Below are 23,901 nucleotides of genomic sequence, written 5' to 3' on the forward strand. Positions count from 1 at the left end.
TTTAGTATTATACAAATTAATTTATGTGAAACATTGGTGTTAATTGACAGCATTTAGGCGAGTTTTGACTATTTTGCCGTAAAATTTGCAGTTTTTTCTCAAATCACCATATGAGATTTGTCTTTTTTTTTTTTTTTTTTTTTTTTTTTTTTTTTTTTTTTTTTTTTTTTTTTTTTTTTTTTATTCAACAAATGCTATCAAATACAAATACAATCATTTATGTACAATATTCTTGTTCGTTTTCATTTTTCCGTTGTTCTTTTCTCTGTTATTCAGCCTCTCTTATCCTAACTTAATCCTACCGTTAGCTTTGGGAAACCGATTACCCGCGGCGTACTCGGGGTTAGTCACAGACTCACTCACGTTCACGCATATCCACGCACGCCTTATCATCCATACAAATAAACACGATCACACTTTAAGGCAGGGAAGGGAAACTTAACCTACAATACATTTATCCATCTATTAAAGCTTAATCTGTACCACTGTCTATTGTTCCATCTTTTTTCACGGATTATGTTAATGAAGTTTTCAAGGTTCTTTTGTTTATCTTTTAAGTTGAAGCTTATTGCTAATGTTGTCAACCACAAGGCAACTTTACTTTGATATTGTTCTTTCTGTATATTTCTAAAAAGTATTTCTTCAGGATCATTTACTGCTAATTTCAGTTTTTCCCTTATGCTGCTAGTTATCCAATCCCAAATGATTTTACTGTCTTTACATAATTTGATTCTATGTTCCAGGGTATCAGTTCTTCCACAAACTTCACATTTACTATCAATAGCTCCTGAAATATTTTTTTCATACAGTTTGGATTTGGTTGCAACAATTTCATTGAGCATTAAGAATAAGTAATGCTTTTCTTCTGAACCTATGAAATTTGAACTAAGATTTTGCCAACAAAAATCCCACGACTTGTCTGGGTGTTTGTTCTCGATTTTTGGTGATATGTTTTGTTTACTCAAAAGATAATTATATATCATTCTGCTTGAAGGATCAGTGAGAATCTTTTCAACATCTGAAGCTTCAAAAATCCATTCTTTTGCATTTCGAGTAATTGAACGACTATGCGCTTGCGTAATGATGAAATCGTCCTTTCTACCATTCTGATCACGATGAAGAATGCTTTTGATGAATAAGGATTTCATCTTATTTTCTGCATCAATAAGTGCAAGGCCTCCTTTTGATACATCCAGATATAATTGATTGAAACAAACTCTGAAAATTCCTACACCTTTAAAAATGAAGTTTCTACATATCGTCTTAATCTTTGCTATATGAGAGTTGTTTGGCGGGTATACTTGAGACAAATACCAAAGCTTAGAAAGAATGACATAGTTCAGTATCCAAGTTTTCTGAAATATGTTTATGTGACGATTTTGATGCATTGCAATTAAAAAATTGATAGACTGTATAATCTTTGCGTAGTTGGCATTAACGGTATCATTGTAATTCTTAAAAATTTCTAAGCCTAGAATGTAAAGCGAGTCAGTTTCTTGTAAAGGATGAGGACCTGTGCGGCAGTTGTTCAGTCTCATGAAAAAAGATTTCCTGACATTCAGTTTAATTTTAGCGTATCGGCTAAAATTATTGATTATTTCTAAAGTTTTATCGAACTCTTCATCGTCACGGATGAAGATAACAATATCGTCTGCATAGGCGATAACTTTATAAAAGTTATTGTCTATGAAACAGCCTTTAATATTGTTACTGATTTTTCTGATTAGAGGTTCTATATACAAAATAAAAAGTGCCATGCTGAGAGGGCAACCTTGACGAACTGACGATTTTATAGGAATATCATTTGTCAAAAGACCGTTGAATAAAACTTTGGATGTAGCTTTGCAGTATAAGTTCCGTATGCAATTAACGAATTGAACAGGAAAGCCATACTTTTCCATAGTAAGCCAGAGAAAATTATGGTTAACACGATCGAAAGCCTTTTCGAGATCAAGGCTTACGATTGTACCTTTGAAACGCTTAGAGTTTTCTGATTTAATTGTTATGTTTCTCAGAACTTTCAAGTTTGCAGCACATGAATTTTCAGATAAACAAGCTGATTGGCCTGGGCCAATTACAGACTCAATTAAGGGCTGCATGCGATTATACAAAATTTTTGTGAAAAGCTTGTAGTCGCAATTGAGCATGCTTATTGGTCGTTTGTCGGTTATTTTATAAGATTTATCTTTTTTTGGTATTAGGGTTATTATGCCTTCAGCAAAAGAAGGTTCTGGAGAAGAACCTGTTAAATATCCGTTGAACAATTTCAACAAATCATCCTTAAGTTCATCGAAAAAAGTAGAATAGAATTCATATGTTAAACCGTCAGGCCCAGGGCTTTTCTTCTTCGTTGATTGCTTCAGAGCTAATTCTAATTCAGACATTCTAATTGGGACTGTCAGATTATTACTGTCTTCTGGTGAAAGTCTTTTATCGATAGAGTCGAGAATATTTCCCGCACCAGGATGGAAACTGTTATCAGCATCATACAACGTTTTAAAATGACTTTCAAGAGCTGATTTCAAAGCTTTTGGCTCCGAAGTTAAAATGCCATCAATGTCTAATTTCATAGGACAATTATTTTTATTTTTTTTATGTTTTGAAATTTGAAAAAGGCTTAGTTTTTCATCTTCCAAAACATTACAAGCATTGATTTTCTGTTTAAGATTTTTCATTCGAGATTGTTCGATATTCATTAATTTTGACTTAACAAAACTCAACTCCTGAGAAACGTCGCAGCCTTCATTTTGTTTGATTGTTATTTCTTTCAGACAACCATGCAAAAAACTTTTGGAATCAGATATGTGCTTATTAAGGTCAAATGATTTTGTTTTATAAAACGATTTTGCTTTAACTTTGAGATGGTTGGTCCACCATCTATAGAAATTCTCGTTGTACACGTTTCTGCGTCGGGTCTCCCGTATAACCCTGATGAATTCATGTTTAACATCTTCATCAAGCAAGATAGATGGGTTTATTTTCCAGTACCCCCTTCCACAAGTGGCGATATTCGAGTTGGAATCAGTTTCATATTTAATGATCAAAGAGTGATGATCAGAAAAGGAAGTTGCTAGAGTTTCAAAGCTCTTGACTGCGTTTAGAAAAGTATTAGGTCCATACACTCTATCCAATCTGGACATAGACTCGCCTCTAAAAAAGGTGAAATGTGTTTTAGAATTCAGCAAATTACCGATATCACGAAGGTCAAGGCTGTCAATTAAATGTTTGAGCCCCTGACTGATATTTTTGACTGTTCCGTTTGAATCTTTCTTTAATAATATACAATTAAAATCCCCTAAAATAACATTGGGACCATCTTGAGATAGATGAACAAGAACATCTTGAGTAAAGAGCATGTCACGTTGTTTGCGAAAACCAGAGCCAGACTGGGCGTAGATGTTAATAAAATTTATTTCACCGATCCGGATGGAGCTAATTCTTCCATTTGGATTCAGTAACACGTCCGAAAAATCAATGTTTCTGCGTACCAATATAGCTGTCCCTTTGTTATCATCACTTATGTTAACAAAAGCCGTATGAGTGGATAAAAAACTAAAATTTTCAAATGCAACTTCTTGCAGGAACACAATGTCTATGTCATTGCTCCAAACAAAATCCCGCAACAAATTTTTCTTTAACATAGAGCAGATTGCGTTTATGTTAATAGAAGCAATTTTTCTTGAAAACGTGGTTGTCTTAGGATTCAAATTTGTACTCATCGGTGAAAACTGTTTGATCGCAATACCTTAGTTTTTGTTCCTTTTTGATTTTCTCGTTTTCGTTGACCACTTACCATCTTTCGGATTTACCTCAGTCGACTTGATCTCATCGGCATCCGAGCCTTCCGATGATATATTCATCGGGCGTTTGATGACTGCTCTGCTCTGTTCACTGGTTTCATCGTCCATGTAGTTGTTCTGTGTCTCGTTGACCGTAATGTTCGCGTTCGGTTGTGGTTCCTTGTTGTCCAGGGGAGCCACGTGATCGACGGCGGAGGGTTTCGTTGTATCCTGTGCTGGTAGTGGTAACGTTTGATCACCGCTACCAACGATTTGGTTGTTAACAGCTGCATTGGTATTTCGGTGTTTCGATGTCAGTACTGTCATGTTTGACGGGCCTGGTTTTGCTGTGTCGATTACTGGTTTGTTGGGTCTTCCTAATGGGGTTGTATCATTCGGCTTCGGTGATTTGTCTTTTTTACCAGCATCTCCCGATGTGGCAGCGGCAAGTTTCGGGCAATTAGACTTTTCGTGACCCTCACTCTTACAATAGAAGCATTTATTCTTTAAACCTTCATAAAAGATGCGCGCTCGAAAATGTCCGACGTAAAGATGTGCTGGTATCTCTTTCGATATCTCCATGTGTACTCCTCGCACACCAGTAAAGATATTCACATTGAGTTCATTTGGGAAACGTTCCTTTACATGCTGTCGTATGGTGCCATATTGTCCAAGAACGTACTGGATTTCACGGTCCTCTATTTCAGGTGGTAGGTTGAAGATACGTACGTACCGGAAGATACGGCAAGCTTGATCTACTTGCACTTTGGTCTGTGATCCGTCATCGTATTTGAAGGTGTACTGTTCGTCGGAGTCCGCGATGAATGCGGAGAAAGTTGGTTCGTCCATAAGCTTCACATAAAATTGCCCGCCATTTTCCTCCTTGTAAATGGAATGGATGTCCGCTGCCGTTAGTTTAAGATTTCCGATTGAGAACTTCAGCACTTCCAAATGCGACGGTACTTTGCTGTTAGGACCGAAAACTAGTTTCACTGTATTTTTCCTTACACTGTTAGCCATTTTGCTTGTTAACTCTTTCCCGAAAGAAAGATTCCGCTATTACAAAATTAAATAGAAAAAAGAAAAAACAATAGCCACTGAGGGCTATTGTTTGCAATATTCTTCGGGAGCAAAACGAGATGTACGTCTGTATCGAGCGAGCACTTGTCCGAGAATGAAGTAAACACAATTCAATTATGCAGCTTTTTCCCCGAAGAACGCGTTACCCACTGAGTTTTACCCGCCGCTTTTCCTCGTGTTTTCGGACGAACCCGGCCTACTGGGGTGAGAGGTAATTACGCTTACCACTACACTGAGCAGCAACAATGTAAAAACAATTAGCGGCGCCAATGGTGTAGTGGTACACAGCAAAAAAAAAAATAATATTGCATCCAAGAGGATGCACTCCAATCATGTCGAAAATCAGATGTAATTTTTATGGTCACAAAAATAAACAAATACAGTAAAAGCAGCGTAATGTCAGTTCATGCATTGTATTAATGATAATTTTGTCCTTAGTGTCAAGTAATATAACATCATTTTTTCGACACGATTTTAAATTGCTCACTACTTGACTAGCCTATTGGTCCCAAGCAAATCGACTAACGTACCCCATTCTGGTATAAATTCCAGTAATACACTATGTTTGTTTTGGTTCGCTATGAAAGTTTGACAGATAAAATGAGGGGTTAGTGGATTTTCCTATGTTTCGAAGGGTGAATCGATTAGCTTGGGACCGAAGATAATACCAGAGCTGAGCCAAAAAGTTGAGCTCGTTTCTTCGGGACTTTGGTCTTAGAGTTACCTCTATGGCACTTCTGCGTCAGGATCTATCATGATTACCTGAGTTATGTAAAAAAACGCAAATATTGCGTGTGCAATGAAGAATTGGCGATTTTATTTTATTATTTATTTGATATATATATGTTGTAAACAAAGGTGGCAACAGTACATTTTTTTTTTGCAAAACCATCGTCCTGAGCAAAACAAAACAACCAGCACACGGGCGATCGAGTATTTCTACACTCAACATAATTGACACGTTATTGTTACGTGAAAAATCACGTGGAGTCTCACTTTTTCGTTTTCAGTCAATTTTACGTAGCATAAGTAAAATCTTACAGATGTTACTTAGACATCAAAGGATATTCCATTCGAAGCCACTGATATTTTTAATGATACTTACGTGAAATCCACATACACAGATTCTATGTTAGTTTCACGTAAACCTTAAGTGATCTTCACGTCTGAAAAAAAAAAAACATTGAGTGGCCCACTCATTGTGATATACAATATGGCGCCAGTTCAATTAGAATGTTTAAATTTCATCGAGAACGTCAAATAATTGTGATTGCTATTCTATTGTTCGCTTTTCAAATTGCAAGTATAATTGGATTAATATTTTGCATTTGAAATTATTTATCGTATATCCTTTATAATTTAGTTGAACTGTGGACTGCAGGGAGTACCATGGTATTGAAGAGGACTTAACGCATGCGTTTCTATGTAGTATCACAAACGAAGTGACAGACGACTTACTGGCGAAGAAATCCATTTAAATAATGTGGTTCACTGTAATAGAATTTTCTTGGAAGCTTGTGCCATCATCCACCAGATGGGTTAGTTTTTTTGTTTGGATTTGAACAAAGTTGATTTTGTGTACAATGATTCTTTGACAGTGTGCAAAGAGGGCGTATCATTTTGTCATTTTTTTATGCATTTCAGTTTTGAGTAGAGTGAAAGAGATAGAACCAAAATATTCTAGTACATTTGGTGAAAATGCTAGTTCAATCCAATAGTAGTGTTGCCATGTGGTACAATCCAGTAGTAGTGGTGTTGCCATGTGGTACACTGAAAAATTGCAATAGCAGGTTAGTCACCAAAGTTTTCGAGCCGCTCCGTCTGTCACTTCGTTTGGGGTAGTATGATTACCATATTATGTTGTCTTGAAGTTCGTGTTTCCGATCGGATTTTATTATAATATATTTTTTAAGTGTGACAAAATAAAAAAATAAAACAAATAATTGTAGTGTTGAGCAAAAATATATTCTATTTGAAACGAATTGAAAACAAAAGCATTGGAAACCGCCATGAAATCCATTCCAAGAATCACGTAACTTCTACGTATTAATCCAGTGACGATGAAGCGTATTGAAATGAGTTCTTCCATGTGAAGATCACGTAGCTCTTATGTGAAAAGTGTTATGGAAAAAATCTACGTATGTTTTTACGTAGCATTGACGTGTCGATTATTTTGAGTGTACAATGCAAGCAAACGGCGGAGATAGAGAATAGGGAATATGTCGTAGCCCATTATTTTTCAAACAGTTTATTGAAATTACATTTTAGCTGCAAGCTTGCGTGTGATAGTATATTCAACTCCCTTATTTACGCATAATTTTAACATCTATGCTTATGAGTGGTTAGTATTCATTCTTATATTATAATTCCATGCAATGAACATTAAATAAATGTTATAATTAGCCAGAAATCAGAAAAAAATCCTACATGGCATAAATTTATGTTGCTGGTATTGGCAAATCAAAGTTGGCACTTGTGGAGAATAGAAGAAGTATGAAAGTGATGATGGTTTCAAAATTTTCCACGGCGAGGTATACGAATTCAATCTTAAAATGCTTTTATTTAGCAAATGAATCATTTTATTTAATTCTGGTTGCTGCTACAGTGGTAGAAAAGCTAAAATCTATGCACACACCTAAAAATCTGAAACGAAATTATTTTTTCTATGTTATATGTCTTTTGAGTAGTCCTTAAGTTTTCTACTGACGTAGCAATAACCAGATTAAAATAAAATGCTTCATTTATAAAATAAAAGCATTTTAAGATTGCACTCGTTTACCTCACCGTGTAAAATTTGGAAACCATCATCACACTCTTAGTTCATCTATTCTCCACGAGTGCCAACTTTGATTTGCCAATTGGCAAATCAAAGTTGGCACTCGCGGAGAATAGAAGAACTATGAAAGTGATGATGGTTTCAAAATTTTCCACGGGGAAGTATACGAGTGCAATCTTAAAATGCTTTTATTTTGAAAATGGAGCATTTTATTTAAATCTGGTTACTGCTACAGTGGTAGAAAAGCGGAAGTCTATGTTTACACCTTAAAATCTGAAAAGAAATTATGTTTTCTGTATTATATGTCTATTGAGTAGTCCTGAAGTTTTCTACTAACGTAGCACTAACCAGATTTAAATAAAATGCTCCATTCACAAAATAAAAGCATTTTAAGATTGCACTCGTATACTTCCCCGTGGAAAATTTTGAAACCATCATCACTTTCATAGTTCATCTATTCTCCACGCGTGCCAACTTTGATTTGCCAATTGTCTGCTTCATTGTCCGAAAATGTTCTGTCGCCTGCTGAAAACATATTAGAAATGTCATGTAATTTTTCCCGCTTGCCAGTTTGTGTTTGTGTTTTCGCTATGGTCATTGCGCAAAGTATCAAATCAGTGCCAACATTTCAAAGGGGCGTAATTGCATTTGTAAATAATGTGGTTCACTGTAATAGAATTTTATTGGAAGCTTGTGCCATCATGCACCAGATGGGTTAGTTTTTTTGTTTTGATTTGAACAAAGTTGATTTTGTGTATAATGATTCTTTGACAGTGTGCAAAGAGTGTATCATTTAGTCATTTTTTATGCATTTCAGTTTTGAGTAGAGCGAAAGAGATAGAAACAAAACATTCTAATACATTTGGTGAAAATGCTAGTACAATCTAGTAGTAGTGTTGCCATGTGGTACAATCCAGTAGTAGTGGTGTTGCCATGTGGTACACTGAAAAATTGAAATGGCAGGTTAGTCACCAAAGTTTTCGAGCCGCTCCGTCTGTCACTTCGTTTGTGGTATCACCATAAGGAAAAAAAGTTAAAGTCCAGTACCCGTGCCACGGACATGAATGCATCGCGGAGATGTAAAATGTCCTTAATAAACAAACAAACAAACAAACAAACAGTACTCGTGCCACCACTACTGGTTGTATCATTAAGTAAGATTTTTATTTATTTATAAGATCGTTTATATTTAAGTTCGCACCGATTCTTCAAGTATTCGCTTTCAAGCTTGCACGCAATCTTTGTCGCTGTCTATTACAATTTAGCCAATAGGATGCGCTGCACTTATCAAAGATGCAAACCATTTTACAGTGAGTGCAGAATAGTTTTATCCGAGGTGCACGGCCGTTGAAAACAAACCAAACATTATTAAAATTTATCATTTTCGCTAACAGAGCAGTTAATCGTTACTGAGTTTAAATTTTTATCATTTTGGAAAGATTTTTTTTATTAATGTATTTTAACAAAGTTTATATTTGGTAACGTTAAAATAAAATTTAGGTAGAGTTAAAACTAGGGTTAACATCCAATTTTCTTGCCTACAACCGTGTACCGGATGTACTAACATAGAGGTAACTCTAAGACCAGAAGGTCCCGAAGAAATGTGCTTAACTTTTTGACTCAGCTCTGGTACTCTCTTCGGTCCCAATCAATTTATCTGTCAAACTTTCATAGCGAATCAAAACAAACCTAGTGTAGTACTAGAATTTCGACTAGAATGGGGTACGCTGACAGATGTTCTTGAGATCAATAGGCTAGTCAAGTAGTGAGTCAATTTTAAATCGTTAGTTTCCAACCGGTGGTACTAATGTCCACAACACTTACAGCTAAAAATCACATAGACGCCCTTATTCGCTCTATCTATTCAGGGATAGAGGGGAAAAAAAGCCACCGTAGCCCGAGCCGTAGCCAACTGAAGCTTGAACCGGGAACCTGAAAACAGCCAGCAAACGATGACCTGTCGTATTTAGTTTTGGAATATTGTTGCATTTATTAATGCATTTTATGTTACGTCCTGGAATAAATTAAATTTTTATTAATCCATCCATATCCCACCAAATTTTAAGCTGGATGGCTCAATTTGTTCCAACAGCAGTGCTATAAAACCTCTTGTAACGCTTACCCCGTAACGTGGATAGATCACCTTTTCGTGGTACGTTGCGGGATGTAAGATCTATACCACCGATTCCCCGACTACTTCAAACTAGGGGAAAATGATTTTTCAGAAATCAAAGGAATACATCTTAGTCCATGTTACTTTTTATGCCTTGTTAATAGTGATAACACGTGATAAGTCCTCGGGTTGCCTGGAACGAGGATGATCTTGAAACAAGAAACGGTTTTTTTGTAATCAAAGGAACACATCTTAGTCCTTTTTACTTTTTATGCCTTGTTGTAACAAGACTCGGCTTTGTCCACCGAGGATAATCATGAAACAAGGAAAAAAAATATTTAGGTAGTTATTTTTCATCTACGAGATTCCTAATCTTTTATTCGCTGTTCTCTAGTTTGAAGTGGTTAAGACTAGGATTCTGATGCATGGACATTATCTGTGATCTTGGTTGATTTTGTTGCAAAGGAATCCGTTTTTGACTTATACAAGGGGCGTGTCTTTGAAAGGTGTTCCAAAACTCCGAAGGGTATAAAGACCGGGACCTTACAGTTAGAGTCGCATCCTCGCGATAAAGGCAAGAATGACAACTGTATCAAAACCGAATACTTCATAATTTGCCCCATTTCAACTAGAATAGGGTACGTTAATCGTTTGCTTGGGACCAATAGGCTACTAAAGTGGTGAGCCAATTTAAAATCGTTAGTTTCGTATTGATTGTTGGTAAGATGCTTTCATTATCCATGTCTGAAATGAAGTCAAAGTGGTTAAATCATAGAGGTAACTCTAAGACCACTGGGTCCCGAAGAAAATCATTATTATTTTTGGCTCACTCAGTACCAGAACAACGGTCCCAAGCAGTCCCAAGCTATTTCACTCACCCCTGCATGTTCTGCATGAATCCACACACCCCTGATGTTATCTGTCAAACTTTCATAGCGAATCAAAACAAACATAGTGTAGTAATAGAATTTCAACTAGAATAGGGTACGTTAATCGTTTGCTTGGGACCAATAGGCTACTAAAATGGTGAGCCAATTTAAAATCGTTACTTTCGTATTGATTGTTGGTTCTACGTAATACCACACAAAATTGATGTTTTTCATGCATTTTTGACTATTATACTTTATCTTAAAATTTTCAAGTATTTCAATGTTTCGGTTATGGTTCACTCAAAACAATTTAAACATTTTTCTTGACAAATATATTAATGTGAAATTCAACATGATTTTCACACATAAACAGAATCCACTCAGAAGTACACATGACATTTATACGCAAATGAATAGTATGTGTGGTCACGCATGGTTTTATGGCCGACACATAGATATTGATTTGTTGATCACGTTGCAACAATTCATGTGTGGAACACATAAAAACTCCAGAACAAGATTCTTAGGATGATCCTAAACAGTTCAGTACCCGAAATTCTGTGGTTCACCGCCTGGCTGGCCTTCAGCCTCTCGAAGAGCGACGAACGGTCTCCTTGGAAAGGTTCAGAGACACCTGGCTGAGATCAGATCTTCAGATCATACGTGATCTGGCACGTTAGTTAAGTTAGACTCGTAGTTAGGTAGGTTATCAAATTTTGCAATTAAAACAAAACACACCCTCTAAGGGGTATTCTGTTAACTAGATGAAATATGCAAATACTAAATTAGAATATCCAATTAACAAAGATGAAGAGCCAGATAGGCTAATCAATTGAAATGTAAAATCAATGTATATACCATAATCAACAGAAATAAACGAATTTTTACTACTAGGGTTAACTAAGCCATTTCCGGCCTATTAAGCACAACTCGCACTTAAGGCCGGCACACAATAGATACGATTTCAGATTTTTTGACAGTTAGCTCATGCATTATCTGTCAAAAAACCTGAAAACGTATGCATTGTGTGCCGGCCTTTAGTCTTTCTTAATCTAGTGCAGTTTAGCACCAAATGGAATGTTATTATTACTGATGGCTTCCAAATTTATTTACCTTTCCGTACGTGCCGTAAGATTTGATAAAAAGAAACCAATCGTTGAGATATTGTCAAAAGTCTAACACTGCTTCTTGACGCCAAACTCGGCCTACGGATTCTAGTTCTAAACTCGGCCTAACGCATTGCAACGCCATTGAAACCTCGATTGAAACGCCAATGAATTCACTTCGGTCTATCGGATGATGATAAAAATTGATTCGGTCGGAGCGCTTCTTTTGTTTTTGGGAATAATGGGTGCAAACCTTCATATCACGCGTTCTCATTGACTTCGTTCAGTAGCTTATTAACTAAAGTATCGTATCAAATGCATAATTGACTTGTTAACTCTGAAATCATGGATTTATTTGAAGTTTTCTGCTCGATAGGCCCAAAATGGGCGATTAGGCCGAAGTAGTATTCTACCCTACTACTTTTAAAGTCAGTGGTGTGTAATTCATCAACATAATATTATCGAATATGTCTTCTTTCAAGCATTTTTTTCCCCACATTTGAAAGTTATGGTGCGGGAAGAAATTAAGGGAAAAACTTCTGTTTTTCCTAATAATTGTGGTTTGTTTAAAATTTATTTCCCGGAAAAAGTGATCGTCAAAGTCCATGTCTTTTTCGGGTTATTGCTAAGGGGGGAGGTGGAGAGGTTGTTGAGGTGGAGGAGGGAGTTTTACATGCACGTTTTTTCAAGTCTCATTCTTTATTGTGGTGGACACGCCGTGATCCACCTTTAGCCGCTGACTTAGTCCTGCTGTCTGCAAGATCTAGTGCCAAGCCGTCCGAAGCGGTAATGAGCAGAGGCAGGAGAGCAGCGCTGATTTATATCTTTTCATGTTCAAGCAGAATGATGTGCAACCACGTGGTATTCGTTTATGATGACTGGGTTTGGGAAAAAGGCTTATTTCATGAAAACAGTGATAAAATTATCATTTGTACATTTTCAATAGTTTAATAACAGAAAAATTGAAAAAATATTTATTTCAGCAGGTTTGTAATGTAATATCCTTTCGATTGGCGTATTTGGATTTTAATTTTATCTATAAATGACAAAGTTACAAGCGTTCAAAATCTAACACTCCTTCACGACACATATTTTTTGATTTGCACCCCAGTATAGTCGACAAAGACGTAGTTCTACGTCAAAAATATCCACCAAATGGTTCAGAGCCTTAGCATCCCATGGCATCCAGTCAGAGTCCATTTCAACCACAACATTCAATCCAATTTTAAACTTATGAATAAGTCTCGATTACTTTTTCGCAGGAACGTATCATGTTTTGTAAACAATGCATTTTATCGTCGATTTGGCGTAACTGGTAGCTCGTTCACGCATAATTGTCACTATCAGATATGGGAAATTTTCCCCTACCTAAGAGTGGTGTTAGAATGCGTGAGCGAGCTACCAATTAAGTCAAACCTACGATCAAACGCATCCCTAGTATAATTCTATTATTTGGGTTATCGTTCGTTTACGGTAGTTTTTTATTAGAGATTGTTTAAAAAAGCTGATACGTCCCTTCGAAAAGTAATCAAGAAGTGTTTTCATTGATGAGCATTTTTTTCCGAAAATCCACGTGTACACATATGTTGAATAAAAAAGAACTTAATTACACTTACCAGTCAGTTTTTGATAAGAACCGCTATCCAGTTTTATTATTTTTTTAAGCCGTTCCATTTCGCGATGTGATACCATAGAGGTAACTCTAAAGGCCCACGCACATTAGATCCGGATCGGACGCGTTGCGGCAAAGTGACAGCCAAATCTTTTGTCTAACTGTCAAATTTACGTCAACGCAACGCAAACGGATCTAATGTGGGTGGCCCTTAAGAGCAGAAGGTCCCGAAGAAACGAGCTCAACTTTTTGCCTCAGCTCCCCGCATAAACGCGAACCATAAATTGACCTTACCTAAAATGGTTAAAAATTGTTTATAATCCCTGCTAAACTTTAACTGAAATGGTTATGGAACTTTACATGAACGTTTAATGATAAAGTTTCAACCTTATGTATTATGGTTTTTTGGAACTGGACCTTACAAATAATGGGTTGTTAAGAACCATTACCGTTCCAAATTCTTGTTTTCTCCATACATTTTCGGAAAGAGAACTATATTAGAACCTTTTAACTTATGGTTTGAGAACTTTAATGGTAATGGTTATGGTAGTCAGTTAGGTCCACGAATGGTTTTGTTACATCGATCAACTTTATGTGGAATATATCGCGAATTGGTTACCTGTAATTTACTGATTACCAATTCACGATATATTCCACGTAAAGTTGAGCGATGTAACAAAACCATTAATGGACCTTACTGACTACCATAACCATTACCATTAATGTTCTCAAATCATAAGTAAAAACGTTCTTATATAGTTCTCTTTCTGAAAATGTATGGAGAAAACAAGAATTTGGAATGGTAATGGTTCTTAACAACCCATTATTTGTAAAGTCCAGTTCCAAAAAACCATAATACATAAGGTTGAAACTTTATCATTAAACGTTCATGTAAAGTTCCATAACCATTTCAGTTAAAGTTTAGGAGGGATTATAAACAATTTTTAACCATTTTAGGTAAGGTCAATCTATGGTTCGCGTTTATGCGGGTCTAGTACTATCTTCGGTCCCAAGCTAATCGATTCACCCCTCGAAACATAGGGAAATCCACTAACCCCTCATTTTTTCTGTCAAACTTTCATAGCGTATAAAAACAAACAATGCGTAGTACTAGAATTTCGACTAGAATGGGGTACGTTAATCGTTTGCTTGGGACCAATAGGCTAGTAAGTAGTGAGCCAATTTAAAATCGTTAGTTTCGTATTGATTGTTGGGTAAACCACAGACAAACAGACATAACACATTGAATATTTCTCACTGTAAAACATAGTCGCTAAAACATTACCGCCATCTGTTGAGTACACTCTGATCGGCACTACACTGAACAGATGGCGGCAGTGTGTAAACGTCAAACGCAAGGGAATTGACTATGCGCGCCACAGGTGGCGGTACTACCAACTACGATACTTTTAAATTGTCCGTTAAATGCTTGTTCGACGAACAACTTGCAAGTGTATGTCTGTTTGTCTGTGGGTAAACTATGATCGGAATGACAAGTTGACAAATGAACAAAGTCTATCGAATTCATGTCGATGTTGTCCATTTGTCAACTTGTCACTCCCAACATAGTGTACCCATTTTTTGGAAGGTTTAGTTTTGACCAATCTGGGTAGATTCTACCCAAATTTGGGTAGTTTTGAAATAGCGTGTGTGAAATGAACTTAAATTTTGGGTTGTTTTTATTTTTATGTTAACATCGATCTGAATGCCCAGAAAAAAAATAATTTTAGCACACTTAACACTATAGTGCCTATAGACCAATGACATTTATATAAGGCCTGGGCCAGCAGGCAGCTTGCTGGTTTAGAAGCAAAAATGTTGTAAACATTGCTGAACATCTGCGAACAGATAGATATACGTCACTGCCAACATACTGAGAACAGATAGAAATACGTCACTGCCAACAGCTGTTTCGTGTAAAAAGATAAACATTGCAATATAATACGAACACCACTAACCATTTGCACATTTCACTAACACCAATAAGCCCTTTGGCCCAGACCTTATATAAACGTCATTGCCTATAGACTGCTGTCAACCATTGAAACATATTATATTTTTCATGTTTGTATGACAGTCAGTCCAAATTTCGCATTAGATTCTGTCGTTTTGCATCCCAACCAACCGAGTGAAGCTGCTTTTTTGATCGCCTCAGTTTTTCGAAGCGAATTTCTAGTTTTCGGTTCCAATTTTTACCATTTTCGCGTCGCGCAATATTATGGCAGACAAAGAGAGCAAGGATAAACCGAAGGTCGACCTGGGTCTCCTGGAAGAGGACGATGAGTTCGAAGAATTCCCTGCAGAAGGTAACCTCACTTTGTTCGTGTGGAGATGATTGGCATAAATTCATGGATTAGCGTTGTTTACATATTCTATCTATCTTTTCAGATTGGACGGGCAATAAGGAAGACGAGGAAGAGCTGAGCGTCTGGGAGGATAACTGGGACGATGACAATGTGGAGGACGATTTCAATCAACAGCTGCGAGCGCAACTTGAGAAGCAGAAACCTAACTAAGTTTTTATTTGTATTATATTCCAATAAAACCCAGATGGAAATTTAAGTAATAATTATTCAGCCTATTTAGCTAGCACTAGTACCTTCAGCCTCATCTTCCTTCACTGCTACCTTAGTGCCGAGGAAGCGGAACGCTTCGAATTCTCCAATTTTATTCCCGTCTTTGTAGTGATATGATTCGAAGCACGCTTGGCACACGTAAGCCGGGTCGAAAATGTGCTGGTCACTGTTCTTCACAATAAAGTTCGCTTCACAATGGCCACAAATGTTGCACGGAATCGATCGAGGAAAGGCATAGGAATTCAAAATTGGATATCGCTTCCGAGTCAGTACGTCAGAGAAAGTAAGTAACCGGCAGTCCGACATTACGAATATGTGCTCACAGTTGCCGTGATGTTGATAAACCTAAAACGATGAATATTGACTGAGGTTGTAGAATTATATGATGACTTTTAACAAATCACCTGTGGATATCCCAACCGGAAAAATAATTGGTCGAATTTAGTGTCTTCCATCTTCTTGCTTTTCAACTCCCCTACACACTTTTGTCGTTCTGCCCATTTGAGGATCACATCCGAATAGTCCATATTATCGTCGTTTCTCATGTCGTTGTAGAAAGTGTCGTGAATGAAAAAGAAGCCAGGATTTGCTTCATCCGGTGAGCGTTTTTCTTCCGGTTCGTGAGGATTTTCGCTTAAATCAAAGAATGGACCTGCATCGCACGGGCAATATATTTTATCTCTTAGTTCCGCTAGAGTTTGAGAACCGATTACGTAAAATTCCTGATGAAATTTTGGATGTCCTAAGCGAACTCCTGTTTTGTACTTGAAAGGTTCGTAGAATCGTATTTTAATCAACATTTCCTCGAATGGAACCAGATCAGGTTCGTCCGTTTGTGGACATGCCGTGTACTTATGCTTGTTGTAACGCATTCTAGTGTCCAGATTCTTACGGATTCTTCCGGTTATGTTTAAAGCAGTCTGAACGCAGCGGAATTTACGTGCCTTTTCCGGAATTTCGATTGGTTTCTGTACAGTCTGAACATTAGATGGATCGAACGGCATAACGCGTAGATCTTTGGTACTAGGTAGGTTTAAGTCAAGGTCGATGGACTGCATCAGATCGTTGAACTGGTTGTTAGTTCCGGTGAATCCAATCGCCTCAGCAATATCCTCTTCAACACACGGGGTTCTCGTTAAGGCCGGAGTGAGCAGCTCATTCACGAATCCCAGAAAGGATTGTTGAACTGATATTACTTCTCCATTCTTTGGTTTGTATATTTGCTCCATAGTTGGAGTTTCCAGTACTTACGTATTTATTTTAGAAGCTTAGAAAATGAAAAATAAATAACACCGCGAAACTTGTTTAGTAGGTATAGCGTGCTTGTGAAGAAAGACGGACAATAATTTATTTGCAGAATTTGTAAACAAAACAATAAATAATAATAATAATAATAATAATATTATTGTACTAAAAGACTCTGAAAACATCGCATATCGAATCCAAGTATTCATTGGTGTTGATGGTGAATTTGGATCTCTTTACTCCTATGGTAAAATTGATAAGCAAATGTCAGGAGGCTGTGTCTCAAACATGGCGGACTTTGTATTATCCTTTCACTCCATCGAAAATACCCATAATAAACTGTTAATCTTTGCAAGAAGAGACGATTACTTGACGGTGCCGTCAAATCCGATTGTAAACATTACTTTTCATTTTGACATATTCAGTATCGCATTCTAAAATTCACAAAATCAATGAGAGGTGCCAAGTGCAGTAGCTTTTCTAGAGTGAATAATAGTTCATCAGCTTATATTCTGAGATAAAATGGATCGTTCCATCAATAGATTAGAGTGCCGGGTGTGTGAATCGGAAGAATTGCTTATAAACATATTCATGAATGAAGTTCACAGGATTGTCGAAAAACTTTGTTTTTGTGCATCGGTACAGGTAAGTCGTCTTAGTTCCCCAGTGTTTAAAATATGGGAGTTCTAGATGTGATACACAAAAACAGGGTGTCCATGCAACCGGGGGAAAAAACGGGAATCCGGATTTGCCGGGAAAAATGCGGAAAACCCCAAATCACACAAAGAAAGATCATAAATACTCATTCCAAGTAACAATTTGGGGTTTATCTTAGTCTTGTAGGCCATGATTTAGTCTTGAAGAATCATTAAAACCTTTATAAAACTTGCAATATTACTTGGAATCAATCAATTTCCCTTAATAAAAATTGTATGGTTAATTTGCTTAACGACGTGTTCTGGGTATCATCCAAACCATTTGTGGAATAGTTCAATGATTTGGGTTATCGTTCGTTTATGGTTATTTTTTATTAGGGTTTATATCACATACACCATTATATTCTCTTGTTTCCACATCTGTTTACAACTTTCATATTATGTCTTTCACAGTGGTAAAGTATCCAAAAATCTTCAAAATTATTTCACATATTAGAGAGGGTCCACGGTAGTATGAGAAGTGAACATGTTGTACACCCCCTTCCAACTAGAGAGGGACTAGTATAAGAGAAGGTCGGAGTGGCTGGTTTTGAGCCAAATGAACTGTCAAAGCCAGAGCCAATCGAGCACCGCCTATTTTGATAGCGCTGGCAGTGTTGCTAGAAACCACCTAGGCATAGGTTGCCAAGGCAGTTTGTTTTGAATCCGCTCCTCTCTTATACTAGACCCTCTCTACTTCCAACCTTTCGCCGCCACGATTTATAGACAATAGACGAGTTCACGGGTGAACTTTTGTCCATCTACTGAATAAAAATTGACACAACAGCGGAGCCCTGTTAACTAAAAATGAACACATGAATAATACTCGCATAACATTTGAAACAGGCCTATCAACTTTTGTACACAAAACTTGTTAAGTCCTCTTCGCGCGAACCGAATACGCCCACGTAAACTAACAACACCATCGGGTAGGGAAAATCCCCTTCCCGATAGTACTCTTGGTTCGCGTGGGTGTACTTCGGTTCTGGTGAAAAGGGCTTAGCAAGTTGTTTACAAAAGTTGATAGGCCCTTTTCAGATGTTACGTGAGCATTATTCATGTGTTCATTTTAGTAAACAGGGCTCCGCTGTTGTGTATTGTGTCAATTTTTATTCAGAGGGAACAAAAGTTCATCCGTGAAATCGTCTATTGTCTATAAATCGTGGCGGCGAAAGGTTGGAAGTAGAGAGGGTCTAGTATAAGAGAGGAGCAGATTCAAAACAAACTGTGGTTTCTAGCAACACTGCCAGCACTATCAAAATAGGCGGTGCTCGATTGCCTCTTGTTTTGACAGTTCGTTTGACTCAAAACCAGCCAGTCCGATCCTCTCTTATACTAGTTCCTCTCTAGTTGGAAGGGGATGTACAACATGTTCACTTCTCATACTACCGTGGACCCTCTCTAATATGTGCTATAGTTTTGAAGATTTTTGGATACTTTACTGTTGTGTCACTTTTAGTCGAGTGAGTGAACTTAAATCCATCCGTGCACTCGTCTATCTTGCAATCTGTACTTATATGAAATTTTCTCAGCAACAACTTTTCTCAAAACCACTTTTTAATTGATCGTCAGAAGAATTAGTGATTAATTAATTAAGAAGATTATTTTAACATACTCCATCAAGGTATTAAAAATATCTCCAAATGACAAAATGTCAAGCGATCAACGAACCGAATCATAACGCTATGGGTTGATGCATATATTGTCTGTGCATATATTATGTCACGCTCTAAGGGGGAAGTCACGCTCTAAGGAGGGGTCTAAGATTTTGTGACAAGCAATGCATTAGGTATAGGAAAAACGTCATGATAGGGGGGAGGGGGTAATTTTTTGCTCGATTTAGCGTGACATAATTAATGAATGGGCCCTATGTCAGAAGTGGAAAGCAATAATGATAAAAAACTTCTTCCTTTTTTTCATGACAAGCAGCCCGTGCGACACAGCTTACTCGTGGCGGTAGAAGGGAACTGAGCTCCATTTGTATGTAGGTTACACTTAATTGAATAATATCAAGCGATTCTCAAATGAGAATTACACATGCCTTCGTCAAATGACTAAACAAACTAATATCACCCCTTTGAAAGGGTTTCCTTTAAAAACGGATAGTTGCTCAAATATGTTCAATTGATTTTGAGAATTTTTCAGCACTGCCATCAACTGTTCAGCAGGCAACATTGGTGTACTTGATGCGAAAAATAGGGCGTTAAAACCAGGCTACTATGCAATAGTGTAAGATGCATTGTCGATTAATCATATTAGAAAGTTATCAGTTTCGAAATTAAATAATATCTAATTATCTTGAAGTTCAATTAAAAAGTGGTCTTCAGCAAAGTTGTAGTTGATTAATCATATTAATCACATAAGAGGAGATAGCAAGCTTACCCGTAAATAATTTTGGAAAATGGTAGGACGATGAGAACAAAAGGTTCACTTTTCCCATAGTAATTTACACATATAATTTAAAGAGCCAATGTAGTATGAGATCGATACCAAATGAGCTCAAATTATGGAAAAATTATCTGGACTGAATTTTGAAGCGATTTAGCGGGTCAGAGCAAAATCAATATGTTGAACCACACTAATAACTATGCTGTTCGAGCAATCATAGTTGTTTTGTCAGAATCGTAGTAGATTGTTTTGAATTCATAGAAAACTTTAACTATACTGAAATCATAAGAATTTCAACGGTGTTAACTAGAATACTAGAAGGAGAGATGAGCGTATGTTTTGAGCCAATGAACTGTCAAAATCTGAGCCAAACCTCTTAGAGCCAAACAAACATTCCCATTAGATTTTTTTCCGAGAATTTCTTATTCTTACTAGATTAAATTTGAGAGTATTGCAATCGAACAGAAATTCAATCACCCTTATGTTTCGTGTGCTTCTCAAATTCAACTAGTTTTTGGAATCAAAAACAATATTCTAGCTCTATTGATTAATTGATCTTAGTTGGTTAATTAATGGCACCAAAAACTGTGCAAAATATTGCGATGCAATCAATTATTAATTTACACGTAGCACGTAAATCGAATCAAAAGTAAAAGTCATGTGAAATGCTAAGTTTTATCAAGGGTTGCAAGATAATTTAGATACAAATCCCTGCTGCCGAATTGTATTTTGTTTTCTCCGCCCATCTCTCCCTCTGAGTATTTCTAGTGTTAACCAGTTATTCCGTAATTGCTGTATCTCGTTTTTTATTTACAGGTTTCTGAAAACGATGGCCTCCCTCAGCACATTTGCACAAAATGTTTTGCAGACTTGGAAATAGCTTATGCCTTTCGTAAACGCTGTGAGGAAAATGATGCTAAGCTTCGGATACCATTGAATGTACCAGTTAAAGTAGAAATATTTGAATTTTTGGCCTCAGATATAGAAACCGTTGAAGAACTCGAAGAAGTAAACTACCCATGCGATAACGAAATAAACACGTCCGAAAATGCTATCAGTAAGCCAGATGTGGAACTGGGCCATTTTGAAGAACAAGACAGTGTTTCATGTGACACTAGTGATCTAGGTGATGCCGATTCCCTCGATGAACTACAACCAAGTATTCAAAAAATCTCTAAAACTTATACTTGTGACACATGCGGGACGGTATTTTCGATAAGAAGTGATTATCATGATCATATCAGAGCACACGGAACCAAACGGTTTCAGTGTAAAACCTGCTTGAAATGGTTTTCGCGTAAACCGGTTTTGATCAGACACGAACTTCGCCATCTAGGAAAACAGAAACGAGTGCCGTGTGATCGGTGTTCGCTAGACTTTAATTGTCGAGCAGCTTTAGTTCGCCATATAGCAGGTGTTCATGACAAACGACGAGATTTTGTATGTACTATTTGCGGTCACGGGTTCTCTCAAAAGACAGGCTTACAAGCTCACCAATCAGTACACAGTGGATCGCAATTTAGGTGTTCAATATGTCATGCAACTTTTAAAAGCCTGCGGTACTATTTGCGTCATGAGCAATCACATTTACCACCGGAAAAAAGAGATCCCAAACTGATGTTCACTACGACTTCTTACAATTCATATAAGCAGCAAAAAAGAATCTACGTTTGTTCTTACTGTGGAAAAACATCTAATACCCTCAACGGTCACATAATTCATGAGCGTTTCCATAGAGATGAAAGACCCTACCCGTGTAAAACATGTGGCAAAGCTTTCCGCCGTAATGTATTGTTGAAGAAGCATATGCGAACTCATACAGGAGAGAGGCCCTACAAATGCGAAATTTGTGGCAAATGTTTCAGAGAAAAATCACACCTCACTACGCATAACCTAACGCATACACAGGAGAGAAAACATGTTTGTCAGATATGTTCCAAAGCATTTGCGTTGAAATGTACATTAAAATCTCATTTGAAATGTCATGCAGTTTGTGATGAAAATGAATCAATTCAATAAAATGTATAACGTTTGTCGACTGGTAAATGTCTTATGGCGGTAAGTTCCAACTCGGATTAATGTTTAATACCGGGCCTGTTTAGAAGGTATGCCAACAACCTGATATTCGTTATTGGGATTTAATTTGAATATAATACTGGTTGGAGCTTATCACCATTAGTGTATTATTTGGGGTCTTATGGGGTAAATCTTAGACAAGACATCACAACTGCAACACTACAATCAGCCTCTTTGTGCTAACTAGAGAAAGCCTCGTGTGCTAAATAGAGAAAGTTCATGCATAGAAAATCGGAGCATACATTAGGTACATCACCGTACATCACTCAAAATTTAGAGAAAAACAAGACCTCCCCTCTCCGACGTCACTTTTTTTCCTATACCTAATGCATTGCTTGTCACATATTTGTAAACCTCCTCCCTCTTATACCGTGACGTACTTAATTGATGCTTCCATATGTATGTAAGAAGCCACAATCCTAGCTTGGGTCTTGCCCTGCATGCGGCTCCACTTAACAGCAAGATCAAATTTCGTAATCATTCTGAATTCAACATATTGCTGTATGAAGGGCCAAAAAGGATTGGGCGGGCCCGTAAGCAGATACACTTACGCGACACTCGCGGGAATAAAAGAATCTCCTTCCAGCAATATGATCCAACAAAACGAACCACGAAATTCGCAATACATGATAAGCTTTCCACGGCATGGTTTGTTTGAGAAGAGCGCGTCAAATTCATTGCAACTGTTGGAGTAAAATGCAACTATCTAAAATGACAGAACATTTCCTCCTAGACTCCGGCTGGCACTCCACTCCATTGTCCAGTTACAACTTCAATGATACTCTGATGCTCCCTCCCGTCCCCGCATTTTATGAGTATACAATATAATTTTAAATATATAACATGCATTATTTGAAGTTTATTAAATATATAGTGAATTGCAAAATATAAGAGAAAATAAGCATGAAAATGTTCAAATAACGTAGCTTTTAAATTTTGACAATAGCACTTTTTTATAATTATTATTACCCCTTAATATTTTAGTAGGCTTTAAACATTTAGCCATAGAATGACCTAACGCATCATGGAATATTTTGAAAATATCGATACTATTTTTAGCAATGTATCAATAGACCGAAAAATCTAGGTTATTTGGACATGAAACAATACTTTTGCAAGGATACTAATGAATAAATCAACAATGAATGTATATAGTGAAAAGCCTGTAAGAGTAAAATTATTTGGTTATTACACTGTAATGTAAGGTTATATTAAGACAATTTGAAATTATCTCCAATGATGCTATGCTGTTTACTTCCAGACGTATTTATATCCTGTTTGTAAATATTTGAACAATTAATTAATTATTTTGAACAAAATAAATATAATTTCATGTAATGTATTCGTTCTAGCATTATACCAATATCGATACTTTTATGAGTTGGCTTTTAAGACAGGTTCTATGCTACTAAAACAATTTTAAAAATGGGGTTATACAATTTATGTTAAAAGTTGCATGGATGTTCTTCGATTGACGCTCATGTGTTTCGTATATTTTCATCATGCTAAATATAAAATAGATAATAATTTCTTATTATTAACTGCAAATTAGATACGAAAAAAATCATTGTCAATTTTGATTATGA

The 23,901-nt window shown here is 36.8% G+C and overlaps 2 protein-coding genes and 1 long non-coding RNA gene across 3 annotated transcripts; 2 read left to right on the forward strand and 1 right to left on the reverse strand.

The window, feature by feature from the left end:
- Positions 1-15,412: 15,412 nt before the first annotated feature.
- On the forward strand, positions 15,413-15,904 carry LOC135713523 (uncharacterized). Its single transcript, XR_010518742.1, has 2 exons — positions 15,413-15,641; positions 15,724-15,904. It is a non-coding gene; the product is annotated as an uncharacterized LOC135713523 (long non-coding RNA).
- On the reverse strand, positions 15,829-17,242 carry Pbp49 (proximal sequence element A Pbp49). The gene is made up of 2 exons (XM_065236652.1): positions 16,316-17,242; positions 15,829-16,256 (listed from the first exon to the last, which is right to left on the reverse strand). Exons 1-2 carry the CDS (start codon positions 17,138-17,140, stop codon positions 15,918-15,920), a joined length of 1,164 nt encoding a protein of 387 aa, XP_065092724.1. The 5' UTR covers positions 17,141-17,242; the 3' UTR covers positions 15,829-15,917.
- A 270-nt stretch (positions 17,243-17,512) lies between these two features.
- Positions 17,513-22,277, forward strand: LOC135713524 (zinc finger and SCAN domain-containing protein 12-like). Its single transcript, XM_065236654.1, has 2 exons — positions 17,513-17,801; positions 21,056-22,277. The coding sequence occupies exons 1-2, from the start codon at positions 17,679-17,681 to the stop codon at positions 22,256-22,258; spliced, it is 1,326 nt and encodes a 441-aa protein (XP_065092726.1). The 5' UTR covers positions 17,513-17,678; the 3' UTR covers positions 22,259-22,277.
- Positions 22,278-23,901: the final 1,624 nt, after the last annotated feature.

This window comes from Ochlerotatus camptorhynchus, unplaced genomic scaffold (genome assembly GCF_037179485.1).
Source record: "Ochlerotatus camptorhynchus isolate MF236.1 unplaced genomic scaffold, CSIRO-AGI_Acam_v1.1 ptg000562l, whole genome shotgun sequence".
NCBI classification, from domain to species: Eukaryota; Metazoa; Arthropoda; class Insecta; order Diptera; family Culicidae; genus Ochlerotatus; species Ochlerotatus camptorhynchus.

Bases quoted from the DNA above. Each gene is read 5' to 3' on its own strand.
- Pbp49 (XM_065236652.1), bottom strand. From the start codon at position 17,140: ATGGAGCAAATATACAAACCAAAGAATGGAGAAGTAATATCAGTTCAA. The intron at 16,257-16,315 runs GTGATTTGTTAA...TCATCGTTTTAG, and splicing joins TCCGGTTGGGATATCCACAG to GTTTATCAACATCACGGCAA.
- LOC135713524 (XM_065236654.1), top strand. From the start codon at position 17,679: ATGGATCGTTCCATCAATAGATTAGAGTGCCGGGTGTGTGAATCGGAA. The intron at 17,802-21,055 runs GTAAGTCGTCTT...TTTTATTTACAG, and splicing joins GTTTTTGTGCATCGGTACAG to GTTTCTGAAAACGATGGCCT.